The 22,244-nt window shown below is 39.2% G+C and overlaps 1 protein-coding gene across 29 annotated transcripts in view; it reads right to left on the minus strand.

Annotated features, from left to right (window-relative positions):
- NRCAM (neuronal cell adhesion molecule) overlaps nucleotides 1-22,244 on the minus strand; it is a 298,267-nt gene that overhangs the window by 82,701 nt on the left and 193,322 nt on the right. For 23 of the 29 annotated variants that reach the window (XR_012156792.1, XR_012156791.1, XM_078851134.1 and 20 more), the window contains 7 exons: nucleotides 20,560-20,665; nucleotides 16,783-16,979; nucleotides 15,707-15,829; nucleotides 15,117-15,287; nucleotides 14,511-14,567; nucleotides 12,077-12,188; nucleotides 914-1,098 (listed from right to left, as the gene is read on the minus strand). Coding sequence is in view for 27 of the 29 variants with exons in the window: in XM_078851134.1 (XP_078707260.1) it covers nucleotides 914-1,098; nucleotides 12,077-12,188; nucleotides 14,511-14,567; nucleotides 15,117-15,287; nucleotides 15,707-15,829; nucleotides 16,783-16,979; nucleotides 20,560-20,665 (951 nt within the window). In the remaining 2 variants the exon portion in view is untranslated. The remainder of the gene's footprint in view (nucleotides 1-913; nucleotides 1,099-12,076; nucleotides 12,189-14,510; nucleotides 14,568-15,116; nucleotides 15,288-15,706; nucleotides 15,830-16,782; nucleotides 16,980-20,559; nucleotides 20,666-22,244) is intronic. The other 6 variants (XM_073328057.1, XM_073328060.1, XM_073328056.1 and 3 more) reach the window with 1 other exon arrangement.

Raw genomic sequence — 22,244 nt, forward strand, 5'->3', positions numbered from 1 at the left:
GGCAGTGCTTTAAGGAGGGTCCTTTGCTGCAGCAGCACTTTGACACCGATGCACTCCCTCCCCCTCCCCCATCGCAGCAGCGGCGCCCGGAGCCCCGGGCCCTTTAAATCAACACGGGAGCCCCGGGCAGCGTGGGCCACGCAGTCTGGAAGGGCTGGCTGGGGGATGCTGACCCATCAGCCCTGCCCCTTCCACCTGAGGCCCCGTCCCTTCCGGGGGCCAAAGCCGCCCCGGCCCTGTACCGGTAAGCGTCCTCAGTTACCTTCACCCCTGGAAAAGAGAGAAAGGAAGAGAGAAGGACGAGGAGCATCAGAAGGGAAAGGAGCAGCAGAGGAAGTGGGGGAGCAGTCTCTTATGACACTGAAAGAAAGCCTAGACCAAATTCACCATAGGTACCAGTTAGTATTGCATTAATGGACTTCTTTCTAAGGCAGGGCTTCTCAAACTGGGAGGTCATGACCCCTTAGGGGGTTGCGAGGTTATTACATAGGGGGTTGCGAGCTGTCAGCCTCCACCCCAAACCCCGCTTTGCATCCAGTATTTATAATGGTGTTAAATATATTAAAAAATGTTTTTAATTTATAAGGGGGCCTGCTATTTGAAAGGGGTCACCAGTACAAAAGTTTGAGAACCAGTGTTCTAAGTGATAGCTTCAAGTTAGCACCACAGAGCTGTTTGGCAAAAAACCACCACCACATACTAACATGAGGCCATCATAAAAATTAAAGACTAGACATGCTAAAGTCTGTCTTGTGGGAAACCTTAGTCGATTTAATGTTCAGTTCATTTTACATTTATCATTCATCCTTGTAAATACGATTTACTGAAATATATTTTCCTGATAAAATATATTACTATATAACCTTGCATTGGGATGCTGACATTGTAAAATTTGGGGTTATTTTAGCATTACCTTTGACAGTTACTGTAATGGTATGGTGAGTGGAACCTAATAGATTTCTTGCTACACATTTGTATTTTCCAGAATCAGCTTCGGAAACCTCTATGATCTTGAGAGTTTTCTTAAAGTTTTCAAAAAATGTCCTGTTGATGGGCAGTTCTCCACCTTCTTTAATCCAGCGGATAACTGGTGTGGGTCTGGAGAAAGAAAAAACAGATGAGATTAAAGAGCTGGGGTAAAAGCGAGGTTAAGAGTTCAATCCATTAATTTTTCATGTTTGTATTGTGAAGATAATTATTGTACTGAGAACTTCAACCCAGGTTTTTGGGGATAACCAACAAATGTGGAAAATGGTCCAGCATTACTCTGTCATTTCCAGTAAATTCACTAACATCAATAAACTTCCTTGATTTAATAATTACAGAATAATGTTGAATCAATTGCAATTTACAACCTTAATGACTCTAATAAAAGTTTCAAATACATACGTGAATGTTCTTTATCTAAATTATGATTATTTATTTGTGGTGGCAACTTGATGTTCATGTTACTTTAGAAGAATTTACTCACCTTGTAGTGATGGTTCTTCAAGATGTGTGTCCCTATGGGTGCTCCACAGTAGGTGTGCTTGCGTCCCTGCACTGTTGATCAGAGAACTTTGGCAGCAGTATCCATTAGGTCCACACATGCACCATCTCCCCTCATGCCCCGTCTTGAGGCCAACTAGTGCACTTGGGCTAACCCACCTCAGTTCCTTCTCTACTGCAGAGTCATTGACAAGAACTCCAAAGTAGAGGGGAGGAGGGTGAGTTGTGGAACACCCATAGGGACACACATCTTGAAGAACCATCATTACTGCAGAAGGTGAGTAAATTCTTGTTGTTGTTGTTCTACTTCTTCTTTGAGTGGCGTCCCTATGGGTATTCCACTGTAGGTGACTCCTGAGCAGTATCCCACAAGGGCTGGGGCTTCGGAGTCAGGTCAGTTACTGATGATAGTACCGTGGAACCGAAGATGGCATTGGAGGCCAGAGTCCCCAGTGATTGCATAGTGTTCTGTGAAGGTATAAACTGACGGCCACGTTGCCGCTCTACAAATCTCTGAGATAGGGACATTCCTGAAGAAGGTGACGAATGAAGAGATTGACCTCATGGCATACGCACAAATAGTATCTGGAGATGTCATGTTGCCAATCTGATAACATTGTCTAATGCAGCCTGAGACTGACTTAGAGAGTCTCCGGGCTGCTGGGGTCCCCAATGAAAAAGGGGGAAAATAGAGTCTCCTTTTTTGACTAGGGTATAGAAAACAAAAAGAAAGACTACAGCTAAGACTAAGGAGACTAACTACTAGGAATGCTAAAGAAATTAATGATAGCAAACGGGCTGCAAATGGCACCATCTCTAGCCAGGGATGGCTGAAAAGGAACTAAGGGGGGGTCGCCTCGTGGTGGGGCATGAGAAGAGATAGGACATGTTCAGGCCTAACAGATACTGCTACCAAAGGTCTCCGATCAGCAGTGCAGAGACGCAAGCACACCTACAGTGGAGCATCCATAGGGACACTACTCAAAGAAGAAGGTAGCTTTCAATAATAATATCACCTATATGCAGCATCTGTCTTCTTAAGCTAGGGTGACCAGATGTCCCGATTTTATAGGGACAGTCCCGATGGTTGGGGCTTTTTCTTATACAGAAGCCTATTACCCCCAATCCTCTGTCCTGATTTTTCACACTTGCCATCTGGTCACCTTATATTAAGCAAACCCATATTATTTTTTGTACTTTATAAATTATACTATAGCAGGCTAGAAACCTGAAATTTGTCACACAAGAAATTTCCAAAACAAAAAATCTTTGAAAATGTTCATTTCATTTTGACTTAAAACATAATTGTCTATGTTTTTAAGCCAAATAGCAAAAATGAAATGCCATTTTGAGTTGAAACAAAAAAATTGATTTCATAAATGTCAATTCAAAACAAAAAATGTTCATTTTGACTTTTCCCATAGGAAGGTAGAAATTTTTCATCAGAATTTATATTTTCGTGTAAAAAATGTCTATTTTGACAAAACTGTATTTTTCTGAGGAAAAAAATTCAACTACTGTGTACACCCAGGAATCACTTCATTGATATTGAAATTAAGGTACCTCTGGGGTGGTTTGTGACAGCTCTTTAAGGCCCCAATTCCACAGGAAATGTTTGGCAAAACTACCATTGACTTCAACGGGAGTTGTTAGGAGTAGGCCTAACAGCACAGTGCAAGTATCTGCACAAGTTTTACCAGGAATATTGTATCTTACTGAAAGTGCAGAAAGAATATAGGTAGGCCAAATGAAGTTACATAACCCTAAATTTGTCCTGGCCAAAAAGAAATATTAACACCCTTATCTTCTGTAAAAAGTGTCACATAATTTTAACTGGGGAGGGCTTCAGTTTTAAATCTCATCCTAAAGACTACAACTGTAGCACAACTATATCATCTAACAACATTAAAGGGCACTGAGTCACAACTGACTCAGAAGGAAGAGAGACACTTACTTCTTGTAGGTCTCCCATCTGAGCACTGACCAGGCCATATCATTCTTGCTTAGTTTGTGAGAGCTGATCAGATCACAACCAGCATTACTCTGGATAGGGACCATAGCTTCAATACTTGGTTGTACTCCAGACACTTTGTGCCCTACCAGACAGATCTGGCTCACCAAAGGATTTATCATCAATAGAGGGAGGATCTTCGAATAGTACAGAGCCACAATATTAGTTTTGATATCATCCACTCCTCGAAAGCTGGTTTAGAGGAAATGGACAGAGCAAAGGAGACATACCAGGCCATTCCTGTGCCCCAACAAGGCCATGTCTACACTACAAACTTTGGTCGATACAAGTTACTTTGGCATACAGCCGTTGAAGTTTGTATATCATTTGGGTGAGTACATACTTGGCTGCTTATGTCGGTTATTGCACATACTCACCAGGAATGCTTGTGTCAATGCAAAGTGTGGTGCTCCATGAGTAGGTATCCCAGTGTGCCACATACCGCTATCCAGTGCAATACCTTTTAGGAAATTTTTGCTTCATGTTGTGGGATAGAAATGACTGGCTCAGGCATCTCTGGGAGACAGGGGTCAACTTCCCACCACTGAAGCAATGAGGTTCCTGACTGCAGTGGAGCAATACAGAGCATGCATGGCCCTATTTTGGTATCAGCCTACCTTGCCACAGTGTATAACAGAAAGGGCTACTTTTCTATGGTTATGCAAGCATTGGTGAATCATCAGGGAAGCTTCACTGATATCAATGTGGGCTGGTCAGAGAAGGTGTATGACGCTTCCATCTTTAAAGACACAGGACTGTTCAGAGAGCTGCAAGCAGGGACTTTTTGTTTTCTTGACTGGCAGATTATCATTGGTGATATTGAAATGCCAACAGCGATTCTGGGGGGCCCAGCCTACTCCTTGCTCTCCTGGTTCACGAAGCTGCACACTGGCCATCTTGACAGCCTCACGGATTCAACTACTGGCTCAGCAGGTACAGAATGACAACTGAATGTGCTTTTGGTAGACTGAAGGGACCCTGGTGGTGTTTAATCATAGATTGGGTCTCAGTGAGGGAAACATCCCAATGGTTATAGCTCTCTATTGTGTCCTGCATAATATCTGTGAGGCGAAGGGGAAAAGCTGCTGCCAGGGTAGAAGGTGGAGGTTGAGTGGCTCTCTGCTGAGTTTGAACAGCCAGACACAAGGGCCTTTACAAGAGCCCAGTGTGGACTGATATGTTTGAGGAAGGCTTTGAAAGAGCACTTTAATGGTCAGGCACAGTTGTGTTCTGTGCTGAAGTGTTCTCTGGTCCTAGAGCTTTGAGTGCTGCTAAGAATTGTGTAGCACTGGCTGTACATTTATAAGCATGACAGTGTGTTTTCCTGTAGCTATGAATTAAATGGCACATGCTGTAAATCTACAAGTACTGATTGCTTTCAGCATGCATTCTGTAATATGTGTTGTGAACTAATAAAGATAATTTTATTATCCAAAAATAGAACTTTATTGAGTGAGAAAAACATTATAGAAAAACAATGTGGGGGGAAAAAAACCCTGACAATGTAACACAAATGTTTAACATAAATTAAAGGGGTGGAACTTTAACATTGGAAAAGGAGGTAACATTTCTGTCCATTTGAGTGCACACATGCAGTCTGTTGTGGCTATACAACACCAACCATGGTTCTCACAGGTCAATGTCACATATATGCAGCATCTGTCTTCTTAAGCTAGGGTGACCAGATGTCCCGATTTTATAGGGAAAGTCCCGATATTTGGGGCTTTTCCTTATACAGAGGCCTATTATCCCCAATCCTCTGTTCCGATTTTTCACACTTGCCATTTGGTCACCTTATATTAAGCAAACCCATATTATTTTTTGTACTTTATAAATTATAGTATAGCAGGCCAGAAACCTGAAATTTTTCACACAAGAAATTTCCAAAACAAAAATCTTCGAAAATGTTCATTTCATTTTGACTTAAAACATAATTGTTTATGATTTTAAGCCAAATAGCAAAAATGAAATGCCATTTTGAGTTGAAACAAAAACAACTGTGATTTTTCTTGCTGTCCCCTAGCTTGGAGTGGTACGGGTAAATATGAGGCCCGTGATGCCATGTGCGGGGTGCAGGGAGCAGTGACTCTAGAGTTCTCCAAGGACTACCTAGGGTGGGGAATCTTGGACTTTTGGACCTGCAGGTCAGCCAAGGTCTGCAGCATTTGAGTTTGCTACCTGAGAAGACCCACCATAGAATCATAGAAATGTAGGGCTGGAAGGGATCTTGAGAGGTCATCTAGTCCAGCCCCTTGCACTAAGGAAGGCTCAAGTAAACCTAGAACATCCCTGACAGGAGTTTGTCCAACTTGTTCTTAGAACCTCCAATGATGGGAATTCTACAACATCCCTTGGAAGCCTATTTCAGAACTTAACTATCCTCTTAGTTAGAGAGTTTTTCCTAGTATCTAACTTAAATCTCCCTTGCTGTAGATTAAGGCCATTACTTCTTGACCTAACTTCAGTGGACAAGGAGAACAATTGATCACTGTCCTCTTTATAACAGCCCATAATGTATTTGAAGATTGTTATTAGGTCCCCCTCAGTGTTATTTTTTCAAGACTAACCATGCCCAGTTTCGTTAAACTCATAGTTCAAGTTCCTCATAGTTCAAGTTTTTTAAACCTTTAATAATTTTGGTTGCTCTTCTCTGGACTCTTTCCAATTTGTTCACATCTTTCCTAAAGTGTGGCGCCCAAACTTGGACACAGTACTCCAGCTGAGGCCTCACCCGTGACGAGTAGAGCAGGACAATTATCGCCATTTCGAACACTCTTATTGATATATCCCAGAATGATATTAGTCTTTTTTGCAACTACATCACACTGTTGACTCATATTCAATTTGTGATCCAATATAGCCCTTAGATCCTTTTCTGGAATACTACACCTAAGCCAGTTATTCCCTGTTTTGCAGTTGTACATTGAATTTTTCCTTCATAAGTGAAGTACTTTGCACTTATCTTTATTAAATTTCATCTTGTTGATTTCAGACCAATTCTCCAATTTATCAAGGTTGTTTTGAATGCTAACCTTTCCTCCCGAGTGCTTGCAACCCCTTCCATCTTGGTGTCATCTGAAAATTTTATAAGCATACTTTCCACTCCATTATCTAAGGCATTAATTAAAAACAGTAGTGGACACAGGACCAAACTCTGCAGGATCCCACTAAATAAATATGCCCTGCCAATTTCACTTTGAACCATAGATAACTACTTTTTGAATATAGTTTTTCAATCAGTTGTGCATTTGCCTTACAGTTATTTCAACTAGACAGCACTTCCCTACTTTGCTTATGATAATATAATGTGGGACTGTGTCGAAAGCTTTATTTTAATCAAGATATGTTTACTGCTTCCCTTATATCCAAAAGGCCAGTAACCCTCTCAAAGAAGGAAATTAGGTTGGTTTGGCACTCATTTGTACTTGACCAATCCATACTAGCTATTCCTATTATACTCTAGGAGCTTACAAACTGATTGTTTAATAATTTATTCCAATATCTTTTCAGGGATTGAAGTAGGCTGACTGGTCCACAGTTCCTAGGGTCCTCTTTGTTCCCCTTTTTTAAAGAGAGGTATTATGTTTGCCCTCCAGGCCTCTGGGACCTGACCTGTCCTCCAAGAGGTCTTGAAGATAACAGTTAATAGTTCTGAGGTTGCTTCAGCTAATTCCTTAAGTACCCTAGGACGAATTCCATCAGGCCCTGTCAACTTGAAACCATCTAACTTATCTAAATATTCTTTAACCTGTTCTTTTCCCTATTTTGGGTTGTGTTCCTTCTCTTTTCTTGTTCATATCAATTGTGCTGAGTATCCATTAATGGTATCTGGTCACCATTAAACTTTTTAGTGAAGACTAAAGCAAAATAGGCATTAAACACCACAGCCCTGATGTTATCAGTTATTAACTCTCCTTCCCTGCTAAGTAGAGGATCTACACTTTCCTTAATCTTTTTCTTGTTCCTAATATATTTTAAAAACCTCTTCTTACTGCCTTTTATGTCCCTTGCTGGATGTAACTCATTTTGTGCCTTAGCTTTTCTGAATTTCTCCCTATATGCTTGTACTACAGTTTTGTACTCCTTCTTATTTGTCCACCTTTTGTAAGATTCCCTTTTGATTTTCAGGTCATTAAAGAGCTCCTGATTGAGCCATTATGGCTTCTTACTATTCTTCCTATCTTTGCTTCACATCGGAATACTGTAGTTAGCAGTTGTGCCTTTAATACTGTTTCCTTGAGAAATTGCCAGCTGTCTTGAATTCCTTTATCCTTTAGCTTTTCTTCTCTGGGGACCTTACCTACCAGTTCTCTGAGTTTGTTAAAATCTGCTTTTTTGAAGTCCATTGTCCTTACTCTGCTGATCTCGGTCCCCTTTCCTGAGAATCATGAAATTTATCATTTCATGGTCACTTTTATGCAAATTGCCTTCCACCTTCAGAAGCACAACCCGTTCCTCCACCTTCTGAAACAAAAAGTTGTCCCCAATATATTCCAAAAACTTAGAGACTTAGAATTGAGGGCCAGAAGAGACTACTAGATCATCTAATGTGAGCTCATGACTCTCACAGGCCACCAACATCACTCAGCACCCACACTCCAAACCCAACAATCAAAACGAGACCAAAGTATTACAACCCACAGGAGACTAGACTATTATGAGCCACAGGCAGAGAATAGGAGGCACCAAGGGGCACCAATTGAGCCCCCACAATGACAAGGAAATGGTTAAGTGAGATATACCCAGACAATCCTGGCAAGTGACCCACACTCACATGCTATAGAGGCAGGCGAAAACCCCACAAGGTCACTGTCAAACTGACCTGAGGGAAAATTCATTCTCAACACCACATATGGCAGTCAGTTAGACCCTGAGAACGTGAGCAAGGATCAGTCAGCCAAGCACCTGAGATAGAGAGAATGCACTGTGCCACTTCAGATCCCTGGCCTACCCTACTCAATGCCCCACCTCCAGCTATGGCCATCCCTACTGCTTTAGAGGAAGAAGATTAAAAAAACCCTCCTTGCATATGTTGGATGGGGGGATCTTCCTGACCTCTCCTGGTGGCTGTCTGAATCCTGAAGCATGAGCTTTAGGAACATAAGAAATAAATTGGAAATGAACCTTAGGACTGTAGAACCCTGTCATCATCAGAATCAAGCTCCTCATATAATTGCACTTATTGGACATTATGTCCTGGTACATTTCCCTTTCCTTTTTCTGCTGGAATTCCTGGGCCTTTCCCCTGTCCTCTTTCCTTCTCCATACTGCCAGTCATATTGGCCCTCCAAGCCCTTTGTTCATAGTCTGATGCAGCAGTGGTTTGTAAGATCTCTCTGAACATGTCTTCTTTCTCCTCCTCCTCAGGGGCAAGAGTTCTGGGGCTGTGGAGAAGGCACTCCTCAAGGCCATCATAGCAGAAGCTGCTGATAAAAACCGAGATGTACCAATGGATTTACAGTCACAACAGAAAGGAAAAGATAAGTTTCTAAATTCCCTTCCCTCAATCCCATAAACAATTTTAATAAGAAATGCATATTGACACTTCAGCTTTGGAGTGCCTTGGCACAGCCCTAGCCACGGTGAATATTGCCTATTAGGGACCGGGGGAAAGGATTTTCTGATACTCGAAGCTATAACATTTCAGTCCCTATTCCATGGGTACTGAGTACAGGGCAATGGCACTGAATATTGGCACGATTTTCCACAGGAGGTGGTGATTTTAGCTGATATCTTACTTCTTCGGGTAACAGAGGCACAGAAAGCACAGCTACTACTGGGGTCCAGAAGCTGCCTGGCCCCTGTGCCTCTAGCCTGTTTACTCCAGTGGTGCCTGCAAAACTCACTGCAGAGTGGAACGGGGAAGTGTTCTACTGTAGAGGAAGGAATAACGCAGCCATCCTAGAAACCTTTGGGAGAGGACTGCAGAGTAGCTCCCTGGAAGTTTCATTGAGATCTCTCAGGAGGATAAAATGGACATCCCTACGTACGTAAACAAAGTGCTCTGCATCCTGCCCTTTCCCACTTGCCTCAGCCAACCGGGGAATGAAAAAGCAGCTGCCAACTCAACTTGTTTGTTGTACCGCTACCTCTTCGCATGTGAGTAAATCAATGGAAAGTTGATACCTGTGACTTATTAATTTGGGGCTGGGCTGGGCTCCATCTTTAAATTTAAACACTGTGAGGAAAGATGCATGCACACGCTTACCTGAGTTCCCTTCCCCTTCATCATGCTCATCTGTGCTTGCCTGGTAGGACTGGCTAGACTTGAGGCGGAGTCTCAAACAGGTCCTGGCTTCCAGCATGGTTGGAGCCCCCCACTGCATATCCCCCTCCTCCTCCTCCTCGATGTTCACAGTAGGGGTTTCTGTATCAGCCTTGTCTGAGGTATCCGTGGTGGTCTGTGGAGCGCTAGTGGGGTCTCCACCAAGTAGGGCATGCAGCTCATTGTAAAAGGGGCAGGTCTGCAGGGCGCCATCAGATCAAATGTTGTGCACCCTGGCCTTGTTATATCCCCGGAGACGTTTCTTTGCTTTCACAGGGCACAGTGGCTGACCCCTGCTGTACCCCTTTGCCAGCATCCCCCCTGTCATCTGTTTGTATCGGTCAGGGTTTCTGTGGCTGGTCCACAGCTGTGCTTGCACAACCTCTTCTCCCCACAGGGCCAGGAGATTCAATATCTCCTGCCTACTCCAAGTAGCAGGGCATGGAGCCAACACAGTAACTTGGGCAGTTGCATACAACAAGGATGAGCCGATAGGTGTATTGCAAAGGTGGGCAATCAGGAAAAGGCATATCAAAAACATTTGAAGTTTTAAAGGAGGGGCAGGGGAATGACTTGCCGTCTCTGTGACTCCTGGGCAGTAGAGTTTACAATTGAAACCAGACCAGTCACTGCCGCAGGGAATGGGGCATTGTGGTACAGCTGCTGGAGATCCGTTAGTGTCGACACAGGTCACATATTGTCTACACTCACACTGTCAACCTCAGTAGGTCAGCCAGGACTCCACACTGTTCAGGGAGGCAGTTTTACTGCTTCACTGTAGCAGGGCACTTACATCATCCAGAAATAAATTTGTTCATAGACACATGCACAAATAGGTTGACACGAGGTGACATTAGGTTACATTGACCTAACTTTGTAGTGTAGACCAGGCCTAAATGTGCTGGGGATGAGCCCATCGCAGAGCAGCCCCTGTATTCGGGGAGGCCAACCACCCCTTCTTTTCAGCTGCACTCAGTGCTCTTTGGCTGCAGTTGAAGTTCTGGGCCCACATCTAAAATATCAGATGATCTGTAGTGTACTGAGATTTTGAAATGCTAATAGCAAATTGTTTGTTTTAACACCACATCTGAGCTGACCAAACTTATGGAGAACTATTTTTAAAAGTATAAACGTAAAAAATTATATTTGTTTCTCCAGTAGAATGTCACCTCTCAAATATAAATAATTCAAAGCAGATAGCCATTTAGAAATCTAATATCCAAAATTATATACAGTAAGATGTGCTCTCAGTAATGATGGTGTTAACTAGAAGTAACTGGTTTACACCAGCATAACAGAGCAGAATTTGGCTCCACATGCACTGTTATCTACTAATAAATAACCACCATGGAAATAGACAAGACACAGTGTACCTGGTTAATATTTCAAAATTTTACCCCATTTGATGCAATCATGTGTACTTTATGCTAACATGGGCCACGGACTGTTTTTTTTTATCTTAGGGAACCACAGAAGTCTCAACGAGTGATAGAATGTTTCTAGTTCTGCACCAAATCAGTTCTGCACCCTTCTCTGCCAATTGCTTATTAAGAGTTAAAAACGGATGTGTTAGGTAAAATTCATTTATCAAATTGGTAGACTCAATGATAAAAGTATTTTGTGATTTCCTGTGCATACAGATACCAGTGGGGGCAACCAAACACAATATTAACGGAACATAAATACATACCAATTAACAAATTAATTTACAAAGAAAAGACAGAGGCAGGATAGAATGTGGTCCTAAGGTTCCCCACACAAGTGATTTGCCAGCTATTGTCAGTAGATGAAGATCAAGTCAGCAGGTTCTTACTTGTTTCTATAGTTTCAGAGAGTTTAGTTATCACAAATGTGAGGGAACACGAGCATTGGCTTGATTCAGGCATGGAGCGGGAACATGACAACAAACTCTTCCTTCCCTACACCTCTGCAGATGCATCCCAAGTGTAGCCTGAAGCACCCATGCTATTCTACTACCTGGCCTCTCTTGTACATAAACAATCAATACTACTGAGTTTGTGCAGCAGTTTTGTGATGTGCAAGGGTTGGCCAGCATAATAATGGTTGTTTCATTTATGTCCTAAATATGTGTTTAATCAATCACTATCCAAATATATGTGTCATGTTTTGAAAACAAACACCTCGGTTTTTAGTTTCTATCTGCTTGTCTCTGTGCATCTAACAATGTCTATCATTATGACATCTAGCATTATGCTATGAGTACTTTCTACGGCATTGATTTCTTTCTGAAATATTTCTCAGTATTTCTACATTTGTATTTAAAGAACATTTTGACTTAAAAAGCAACTCACAATCCTTCTGCAATGCACTCCAGCAAAAGGACATTTCCCCTTAGTTCCACTTTATTACTTGTGCTCCCCACTGGAGTTAAAAGAGTTGGTCGTCTCTCTGTCAATGGCTTGGCTGATTAAAAAAAAATTAGAATAATGAAAACAATCAGAAAGATATATTTCAAACATATTTCCCAACCCAGCAAAAATCCATCTGCTTCCAAACAGTGACAGTAAATATATTTATAGTCAGGTCTGGTGATAGCGTATATATTAATATTAAAATGAAGGCCCAGTTTCATGCATATGGGCATTTCAGAATTTAGCACAGGAGTTTTTTCTGTGTATTGTTCATTTAATTCAAAAATCCTTTTGTAAGAATTTGCACAGCTACAAAGGGTTAGGGTTTTGCCCAGCACGCTAGAGTCCTATCTGGACATAAGAAACATTGTAATTTTGGACACATACATTAAAAACAGCCAACCTGTTCAATATTGTACTTGCTTAGGCCCTGATTCTGCAATATGATGGGTTCATATGGACACGTACATCTGTGCAGAGCCCCACACACTTCAGTTAGGCTCTGCATAGGTGCAGGGATCCATCTACATGGATCATATTGCAGGAATCATATTCAACATCTGATGTTTTCTGTACTTCCACTAACACCACAAATAAGACATAGAAAAAAATGGAGCCAATGTAAACCTGTTGTATTCAAAAACATGAGTGACAGGATATATTGCAGTTTAAAATATGCTTTGCTCAGCATCTTCCAGTCTACAAAGGACTTTTCTCATAAACCTCAGCCATGTCTTGTCCCTTTAAAACATAATTTTAATTTGAATATTTTGGCAAACCTGAACTGTATGATCAACTGCTTTCTCCACAGTAATAAAAATTATATAACATGGCCAATATATAGACCTAAAACTAAACCCAAATTTATACACAGATTACTATATCTGCTTCCAAAACCTTTGGAACTTCTTGATTTAATTCAAAGTCTATTACAGTATTTCATAACTCCATTTTAAAATATTGATGATAATGAAATTGGATCAGACTGTTTTCTGGAAATAAACATTATAAAACACTTTAGTATTCTACTATAATAGCTTAAAACATAGTAGTCTGCTGTGGTATTTTTTTTATATGGACAGCAATATAAAGATGTATATGCCTTGTTTATCTGGACATAGGATTTATTGCTAAATTAAGTCATAAAGAACACATTACAATAATTTTAGGATGTACCTAGAGCACCTCAAATGTGAGTATATGAAATGTGCCTCTTCAGAAGATAAAGATAAAGGAGAACATAGAAAAAGGCCACACTACAATAAACAATCTGCCCATTTCATGCACTGCAAAAACCCACTCAAGGCTGTGAAAAATCCTGAAAAATTGATTTCTGCAGCCTTGTGTCATGTGCCAATTGAATGGGTTTTTAATAACTGTACTCGATATGTCATTCTATTTGCAGGTCATTATTACCCTATTACAGAAAACCCACCATTATGGTTCGCTAACTAAACTTAACTTTTATGTAGACAATGAAAAGTTGTCATGCTCCTGCTATATTTTAGTTTTCAGTAATTGAAGATTAGTGCCTATAGAACTTCAGTTATGGAAAAGACCTCAAGATAAATACAATAAAATAATAATATATTTTTTATCTATTTTCTACCCATCACATAGAAAGTAAAATTGTGGGGCCAGATCCTCAGCTGATGTAAAATTGTGTACCTCGATCAAAGTCAACTGAGCTAAGGAGTTTTATACCAGTTGAGGATATGGCCCACAATATAGAAAAATAGACCATTCAAAATGGACTGAATTAAAGTTAATTAAAACAAAAATATCCAGAATTTTGTTTCTTTTAAGTTACTTTTCAAATACATTTCAAAGTCTTAGATTCTTTAATTTAATTCAAAAGTCTTTAATTCAATCTAGTTTTACATTTATAAAACAGATTAAAAATGAATGGTATATTACGTGAATTATTAAATATTAAGAGCATCTGTTAAATTATTTAAGGTTACTAATAATGCTTATAATATAGCATGTGATATTGACTAGTTCCAGTGATAATGAAGGTTTCCACTTATCAATTAAATTAGAGGAAAAACATAAATGAACAGCATAATACAGAAGCAAGTAGACAAATAATCTGTAAAATCTGCCAGTGTGACTGGATTCATTTGCTGTAAAAGCTGAGATTTTTGTTGTGTGTCATATTGTTGACATTACATCAAAATTATTTAAGTATTTTTAAAGGCTCACACTGTGGCATCCCTTTGTAAAGTGTATATTATCACCAGTACTAATGGATATATTTATTAGAAATTGGAAAGGGGAGTCAAAGGTAAGTAGCCATGGAGGTGAAAGTTAGTTAACTAAATTCTACTATGAAAGAGGGAATACCAGTGGGGATCACCATCCCATAACTCACCACCATAAAAATCAGTGTCACTCAAATTAGCAGATATAGTTTCATTCAATGAATCCACTGAAATAAACAGAATATCATGAAGAATGCATACAAGTGGGTAAATCAGATTATTGGGCATCAAACGTGAATCACTATGGACAAGTTGATTTAACAATACAAGCAGAGAGCAGTATGTTATTGCAGATGTCTGCTGATTAATTCATTTGAACAGTCATGAGCATTATAAACTGGTGTATGCACATAGGAGTGCCAACTTAAATTCAGTATTTATCACATTATAATTTTTAAATAAGTAAAATGTTACAAAATATAGGTGATTTGAGTGAGATATTACTGAAAAAGAAAAAATCAGTATTTAACGTAAGACTTTAAAGGCGAACATGGAAAGTAAAACAGCATGTATGATTTAGGACTACTCATGTTTTTGTAAAGTATTTATAAAGAAAACTGGACATTAATATTTTAAAGTTGTATAGAATTATTTCTTACTTATTGTGATGAAGATTACAATTTCTCTCTCACATACAACTACTTAATTGTAGGCCAGCAAGTGAAAAATCCAGATAAATACAATGTAAGTGTATAATTAAGAAAAATAATACTTACTTGAAAAAACCTTCACAGAAATAGGTTGCTTCTGCTGTATAGTCTGAGTGTGATTAAATCTCGCATAACAAATATAGTCCTCACGAGTGTCCTCTGGTTTTACATTAGAAAAATAAAGGTCTCCATTCAGACCTTGGGAAACCCTTTCATTTTGAGGCAGTCTTTGGAAAGCTAAGTAAAAACAAGGACACATTTATTTTCATTATAATACATAAAAAAATACATTAGTGATCTGTGGACCCCAGATGTGACCTACCTTCTGCCTTTTGTAATGTCTCATCTCTTTGTAAGTGCTCTCAGCTGCTTCCTTATCTCCCCTCAAAAATACGTCAACAAATATAAAACCACAAGACTCATGAAGACAGCCCCAACCCTCTTTGCACGCACTGCACATGAGCAGCCTCTCTGCAGGCATGGCCCTTCCTGTTCTGTGGAACTGTGCAGCCTTGCACAAGCAGAGACTAGATTTTATCCTCACTGAGCAACTACACTGTCTCCTGCAATTTTTCATAAGTAATTATAAATTATTTAGAACAGTAATCAAAATTGTCAAGAAATATGTTCTTTATGCAGATTTAATATAAACTTACAATTATCCATCCAAAATATTATAGGTGGTGGTAAGCCAACTGGAGGGCTGCAGTGAAGTACTAGAGGATCACCTTCTCTGACATATTTTGGTTCTACTTTTTCTTTAGTCCACAAGGGGGATCCTGTAGAAGATAATTTTCACATTCATATACACTCTGGATTGATAAAGTTACAGAACCCCACGAAAGAACGATATGTGTCACATAATTTAAAAGGAACGGTCTTCTGACATTTACTGTACATGGATTATAACTTCTACTTCTGAGTAGTTGTGTTGTCTTTGGGAAAAAGAAAGGTTTCGTAATTTTTTTGTTTATACGTTTTAGAGAATCATTGCTTTACTCTACGCAATCAAACAGAAAGGGATTCTTCTGGGTAATCACTAACATTTGACAAGTTTGATTCTGGATCATGTAGAAAAGCAATGCATACAATTAGAAAAAAACAAAGTGAGACAGTTCTAAAATGGCATTCCATGTGGAGAGATTTATCAAAGACTATGGTAAAAATAAGAGCAGCTCAAGAAAATACATTTGAGCTCAAGAGCTGTGACGTTTGAAAAGTAAGCCAATATAATACCACAATAAATTCTAAGATTTGGGGACAGGAGGGATATATGTGTTTGTCTCAATATACTCCATGTTAGGGCTTTTTTTTTTTTCTTTTTTAAAGTAATTGCTTTGCAAGAACGGATTTTTTTTAAAAAGAGTACTCCACACCAAAGAAATATGTTAAAGATTTACAATTCTTTTTTCTAATTGTAATGTTTTATACACTGTCCAATTTTAAACATGACAAATGAGTCAGACATACTGAAAACCAGGAAAACATATTGGGTGTTTAACTTACTAAGGAACTTTGGAGAAAATTGGCAGCTTTTTCATGCAGTACAGCACTAAACCAGAATATCAGAAACTGTACAATTACCTTCTAATAAGATCGCTTTGATGATTAAAAAGATGTCTTTTTTTTTTTTTAAGGAAAGGAAAAAAGAAAATAATTAAACCAAAAAGTTCACAACAAAACAAATAAGTACAAATGTTTCAGGTTTGATGAATGTTAGAGTTACACTTACTGGACGGGCGTATAACAATGTTATTGGAAATTGCTGCTCCACGTTCATTCCTTGCTGTACACTGATACACTCCTTCATACGCTTCTGCCTTTCCGCCATTCATAATGTTTATTACAAGGGTTCCTGAGTTTGGCTTCACTGTTACCCTTGCATCTTTATCTATATCAAAATGAGTTCCATTACGTGTCCATGAGAAACTAGAATCATAAATACAAGAATAGGAAACTAATTACTAAAGATTTGGAAAAAACAAGAAAAATAACTTTAGAAAAATCTCTTAACACCACACAGATTTTTGTAAAAAGAAAAGGAGTACTTGTGGCACCTTAGAGACTAACCAATTTGTCTGAGCATAAGCTTATGCTGAAATAAATTGGTTAGTCTCTAAGGTGCCACAAGTACTCCTTTTCTTTTTGCGAATACAGACTAACACGGCTGTTACTCTGAAACAGATTTTTGTGTATACCATAAAAATGTGGCTTAAGAATAATATATTTGAATTATTTAACTGAGAAATAAGTAATAAACAAACATGCTTTGAGACAAAAGACTTGGTTATATTTGTTAATAGGTGCCATTTTTAGGGTCAGCAGTTTTGCTATATATTATTTATATTATTAAAAATTACAAAAGATAAATTATTGTTTATAATATTTATATTATAAAATTACACAGAAGGATTGATAAGCTAATCACAGAGGAAAAAATGCTTTCATTTTCCACTAAAGATGATACAGCAAAATCTGCTAGCACTGATACTGTTAAAGCTTCATTAGCATTTCCATTATAAACCCCATTATTCAAAGAGTTTATAACTGGCCTGTAAGAATTTGCTCTGGGCTGAAATGTGTCATATAAGTTCTCAGCAGGAGATCATGTCTTTTACTCGGTTTGTCCATTTTTTAAGTTACCAGAGTGAATAAAAAGGTAATATTGTGGGTTTGATTGCTTTTCACTACTCTAATGCAAACAGTTGTGATTCTATATATTAAATTTTGCATTCGGGTAGGCCATAACCAATCTATTAGGTTCCTTTTGGTGTTACCCAAAACAACTGATATTTTGTAAAGTAGCTGCTGAGAATTTACAGTATTACAATTCATAAAGATTTATTTTTTGGGAAAAAAAATAGATCCATAGTATGCCAATCCTACTGCTCTAAAAATGCATTCATAAGATATATTCTCTTACTTCCAAAAATACATTGATACAATGCTAGGATCGTGACTGTATGGCAGCACCTCATGAGGTGCTGAGCACATACAACCCCTAGTGTAGTTAGAGGGTGTTGCTGATACTCATTACCTCTCAGGATCAGACCTTAAACATTTACATTTGAAAACTAGTGAGATTTTTACATATAAATCTAAATACATGTAGTACAAGTGAAATTCAACCAACTCAGCAGGGTTCACACAGCTTAAATTGTGGTATGTCCTCCTATGGTTGGACAGTGCAGGAGAGTTTCTGTAATCCATGAGCACCATGAGTGGCTCAACTTTAGCTTCAGATAGATAGGTGCGGAATGGGCAATGTAGGAGACTGAACTTGGAATAAAAGCATGAGCTCTGTTGCTCAAGCTAAAAAGACAGCTTGCTGGTTAGAAGCAGTAGCATATTCATAAGCCTCAATCTATGGTTTAGTCCAGGGGTTCTCAAACTTCATTGCACCGTGACCCCCTTTTGACAATAAAAATTACTACATGACCAGGAGAGGGGACCAAAGCCTGAGCCCACCTGAGCTCCACCGGGCCAGGGAGTGGGAGGCAAAATCCAAGCCCCGCCGCACTGGCGGGGAGGGCCAAAGCCAACGCTTGAGCCCCATTACCCCTGATTGGGGGGGAGGGGGGCAAAGCCCAAGGGCATCAGCCTGAGGAGGGGGGGGCTGTAACCTGAGCCCCACCACCCAGAGCTGAAGCCATCAGGCTTTGGTCCTAGGCTCCAGCAAGTCTAACACCAGCCCTGGCACCCACTTTGGGGTTCCGACCCACAGTTTGAGAACCCCTGGTTTATTCAATAGCAGGGGACAAAGAGGCACATTGCATTAACCCTCTCTCTAGCAAACTTTAGAGTTCCATAGCCATGCTAATTCCCACTTGTGTCTGAAGGGATCTAACCCAGAACCACTTGATCTAAAAGATGAGCCTCTACTGCTTGACCAAATGAATCAAGTCAATTAGCTCAATCAAAAAAAATATTTGGTCACATAGTGCTTATGAAAATAGGCATAAATAAACTCAGGCTGTCCCCGTCTTGTCCGTTCCCCCCACTTCCCTTTGGAAATTGCACTAGAAAATTCAAGCACTTCACAAACTACAGAAAGCATTACGAATTCATCACCTCACTCAACACGGAGTTTTTAGAGAATGTCATTACCTCTGTTGAAATAGAAATCCTGGTGCAGCATTAACACTAGAGATGCTACCGCACCTCTATAACAGACGTGTGACATTAAAAACATCCTACAATAAAAAATTTGAGAGCACAGGAGGGAAAATCTCCCTGCTCTCAGTTCTGGTGTCCAGCATCAGAACTGCCCCCAGATGCCAGAAGGAACAATTGCTCAGCCATGGATTGGCATATGTCAATGAGCTCTGTGGGGGTGAAGCATGCTCAGTGTAGTTTGCATAGAGCATTGTGTGAGTGGCGCATGCTCAGTACACAAAATGTTTGGTGAACTTTACTTCCAGCCTCTATCAAACCTCTACTGAACATATACAAATGGTAATTTTTAGATGTTTATAAGTTGAACAAATTCAGGTGGATTTTCATGAAGACACCAAAAAGAACCTCTCTTTGATCCCATAGTCACATCCCTGAATATTTTCAAGACCCAACTCTAAAAACTGGAGGGAATTAGAGCTTCTCAACAAAAGCTGTAAGATTTTTTTTAAATATTGGCAAAACAATATATTTTCCCTTACCCTCATTCTAGAAAGCAGCTGAACTCTTTCTGCTGAAACTTTCCAGACAATTCAGCCTAACACGCAGACATGTGGCACAGAAAATTTCAGCCAGAATTATTAAAAATTGGTAAAGTTACAAGCAACTGAAAACATGGTCTTACAATGGAATTATTGGGGAACCGTAACTATAGGCACACCACCACCTGTGCCCCTAATATACGGTGAGTAATGTGAAAGCTATAAAATAAGCCTAGAAAATCAAGGGCACTCAAGTTTAAGCTGACACACATTCCTTAGCTCATTGCATTTTGCTCACAAAATTGTACAATTTAGCAATCATAGAATACATCAATCAAGCAAATAATGGTGCAGACCATGGATGAATTTGAGACCTCCACTTTCAGCCTTGTTCTAGCAGTTATGTGTGCTCATACGCCACCTGCATTGTAGAAATTCCACCAGGATACCCAAGGGTAGAAGGTGAGCAGACCAGTGCTATGGTATTCTTTGAAGTGCCCCCCTCCTTTTACTGTAATGATCCCCTTTACTGATTTTCCTATTGAAAACTTTAAGAGGATCTTTCAACATTGTAACACTATACATTTTTAGAATGTTTCTATGGTACTGTTGTTCAGTTCAGTCTCCTCAGCACTTCTACGGGAAGGACTCACTTAATGCAGATATTATTAATATTATAAAAATAACAAGGATGGTAAACATAAGACTTCATACTGATTTGATGTCACTAGTTTAGATTAAAGCTATGTGTATTAGTCTAGAAAATTACTTCATTTCCTCTTAGTTTTCATATTTGTTATTCTAGCTTTTCTACATTTTTCTGTAGCAGCAAAAGCAATAGAAGTAGTACTAACCTAGGAGGTGGCTTTCCTTTTGCTTCACATTGTATTACAATATTCTCTCGAGGGTCAACAATGTAGTCTTTTGGAGATTGCTGAGTTATTGTTGGAGGCTGTGATACTTTATTGCAGAACATAATTAAGAAACATTAAGAAACAATGATATTTTCAAGGTACCAACACACCAGTTTTATAGGCAAAAAAGACAAAATTAGCAACAAAAGACTGGTATCAAAGTATCCTTTGCATTCAAAAGGCAAGATGGTCTTCTATTGTAAATCAGGTTAGCTCTATTCACTTCAATGAAGCTGTGCTGATTTACCACAACGGAAGACCCTTCAAAAGAGGTTTTAATGGGTATTCCTTGTTTAATATACTACAGATCTCATTCAATATTTGTGAAGTCAAAGGACACCCGAATCCTTAAAATCAACAAATATTTCAAAACAAACAAACAAGAGCCCTAATTTACACTTGAAAAGAGCTCTCTTCAGTCTACATAAACCAATCAAAAGTGATGTACGTTGTTTTCATTTTATAAATATTGGATGTGTTTCAAACACTCCAAGTAGGAGTCCAGTTTGTTCAAAATTTCAGTCATAACATGACTAATTCACACTTGAGGTATGATTTAAGGACAGCTACATTTCAGGAGTAAAATAATTTTTGCATAAATGTGTACCTGAAAGTTTGACTATAGCTTAAGTTTTTAGAAAAATAAATATATCCACTAAGGATGGAATAAGACAGATACTGACATTTAGGAATTCTGTATCAAAAGTAGTACTTGGAAAAATTCTACATTTTTTTCTCCTAGTACTGAACAAACCTAAAATGGATTTTGCATTTTCTATCTTTTCCATAAACTAATAAGGAATAGCCATTTTGCTGAATTGTCCAAGGATGAACAAGAGATGTCAGGGTCAGTCAAGTGCTCAAGAATGATTGGCATGGTTTGACACTCATTCCCCTGGTGAAGGAGTTGGTGCCAATCTACATAAAGTAATTTGCAATCATTTACCATTGATTGCACCTCTCTTTGCACAGAAAGGAATGCAAAATTTCCTGACAGAAGAAGGAGTTGCAGACAGTGCCAGTCAATGTCTTACTGCATTTCTCACTCCCAATCTGTTTTACACTTCAGTGGCAGCCAGAGTATCATTACAGTAGTTCAGAGTGCTATCCCTGAATATGTTCAGCTTTAAATAAATAAAGTCCATTAAATCCCTTGGCCTATGACCCTTCCTCACATATGCTGCTTTTTTCCAGAGTAAATTCCTCTGAAATCAAATGTAAATTATTGTGCACGTAAGCATGTATACCCCAGTATTCACTTAACCACTGAATTATCTGACCTGATCTGTAAGGGTATCATCCTGAAACCCTTACACGGGTAAAAAAATGTTCACTGACAAAAATATTCACCATAAAGTTCCTCTGGGACACTTCTGTGTGTAAGGATTGTAGAACGGGGACCTAAGATTGCTCTAAACATGCTGCTAAGGAATCATAAAACTGTGCAAGATTTTCCAGCTAGAAGTTGGTTAGTACCTCAAAATTAGAAGAAGTCTTAGTAACAAGGGTCCTGATCCTATCAATGGGAGTTGAGAGTGCACACCATCTCACAGGCGGTGCTCAAGTGCCTCACAGTACTGGGCCATAACTGTCACACTAACAGGAAGGTACTGAAATTCTCAGAG

The sequence above is a fragment of the Lepidochelys kempii genome, chromosome 1, assembly GCF_965140285.1.
Source record: "Lepidochelys kempii isolate rLepKem1 chromosome 1, rLepKem1.hap1, whole genome shotgun sequence".
NCBI lineage: Eukaryota > Metazoa > Chordata > Testudines > Cheloniidae > Lepidochelys > Lepidochelys kempii.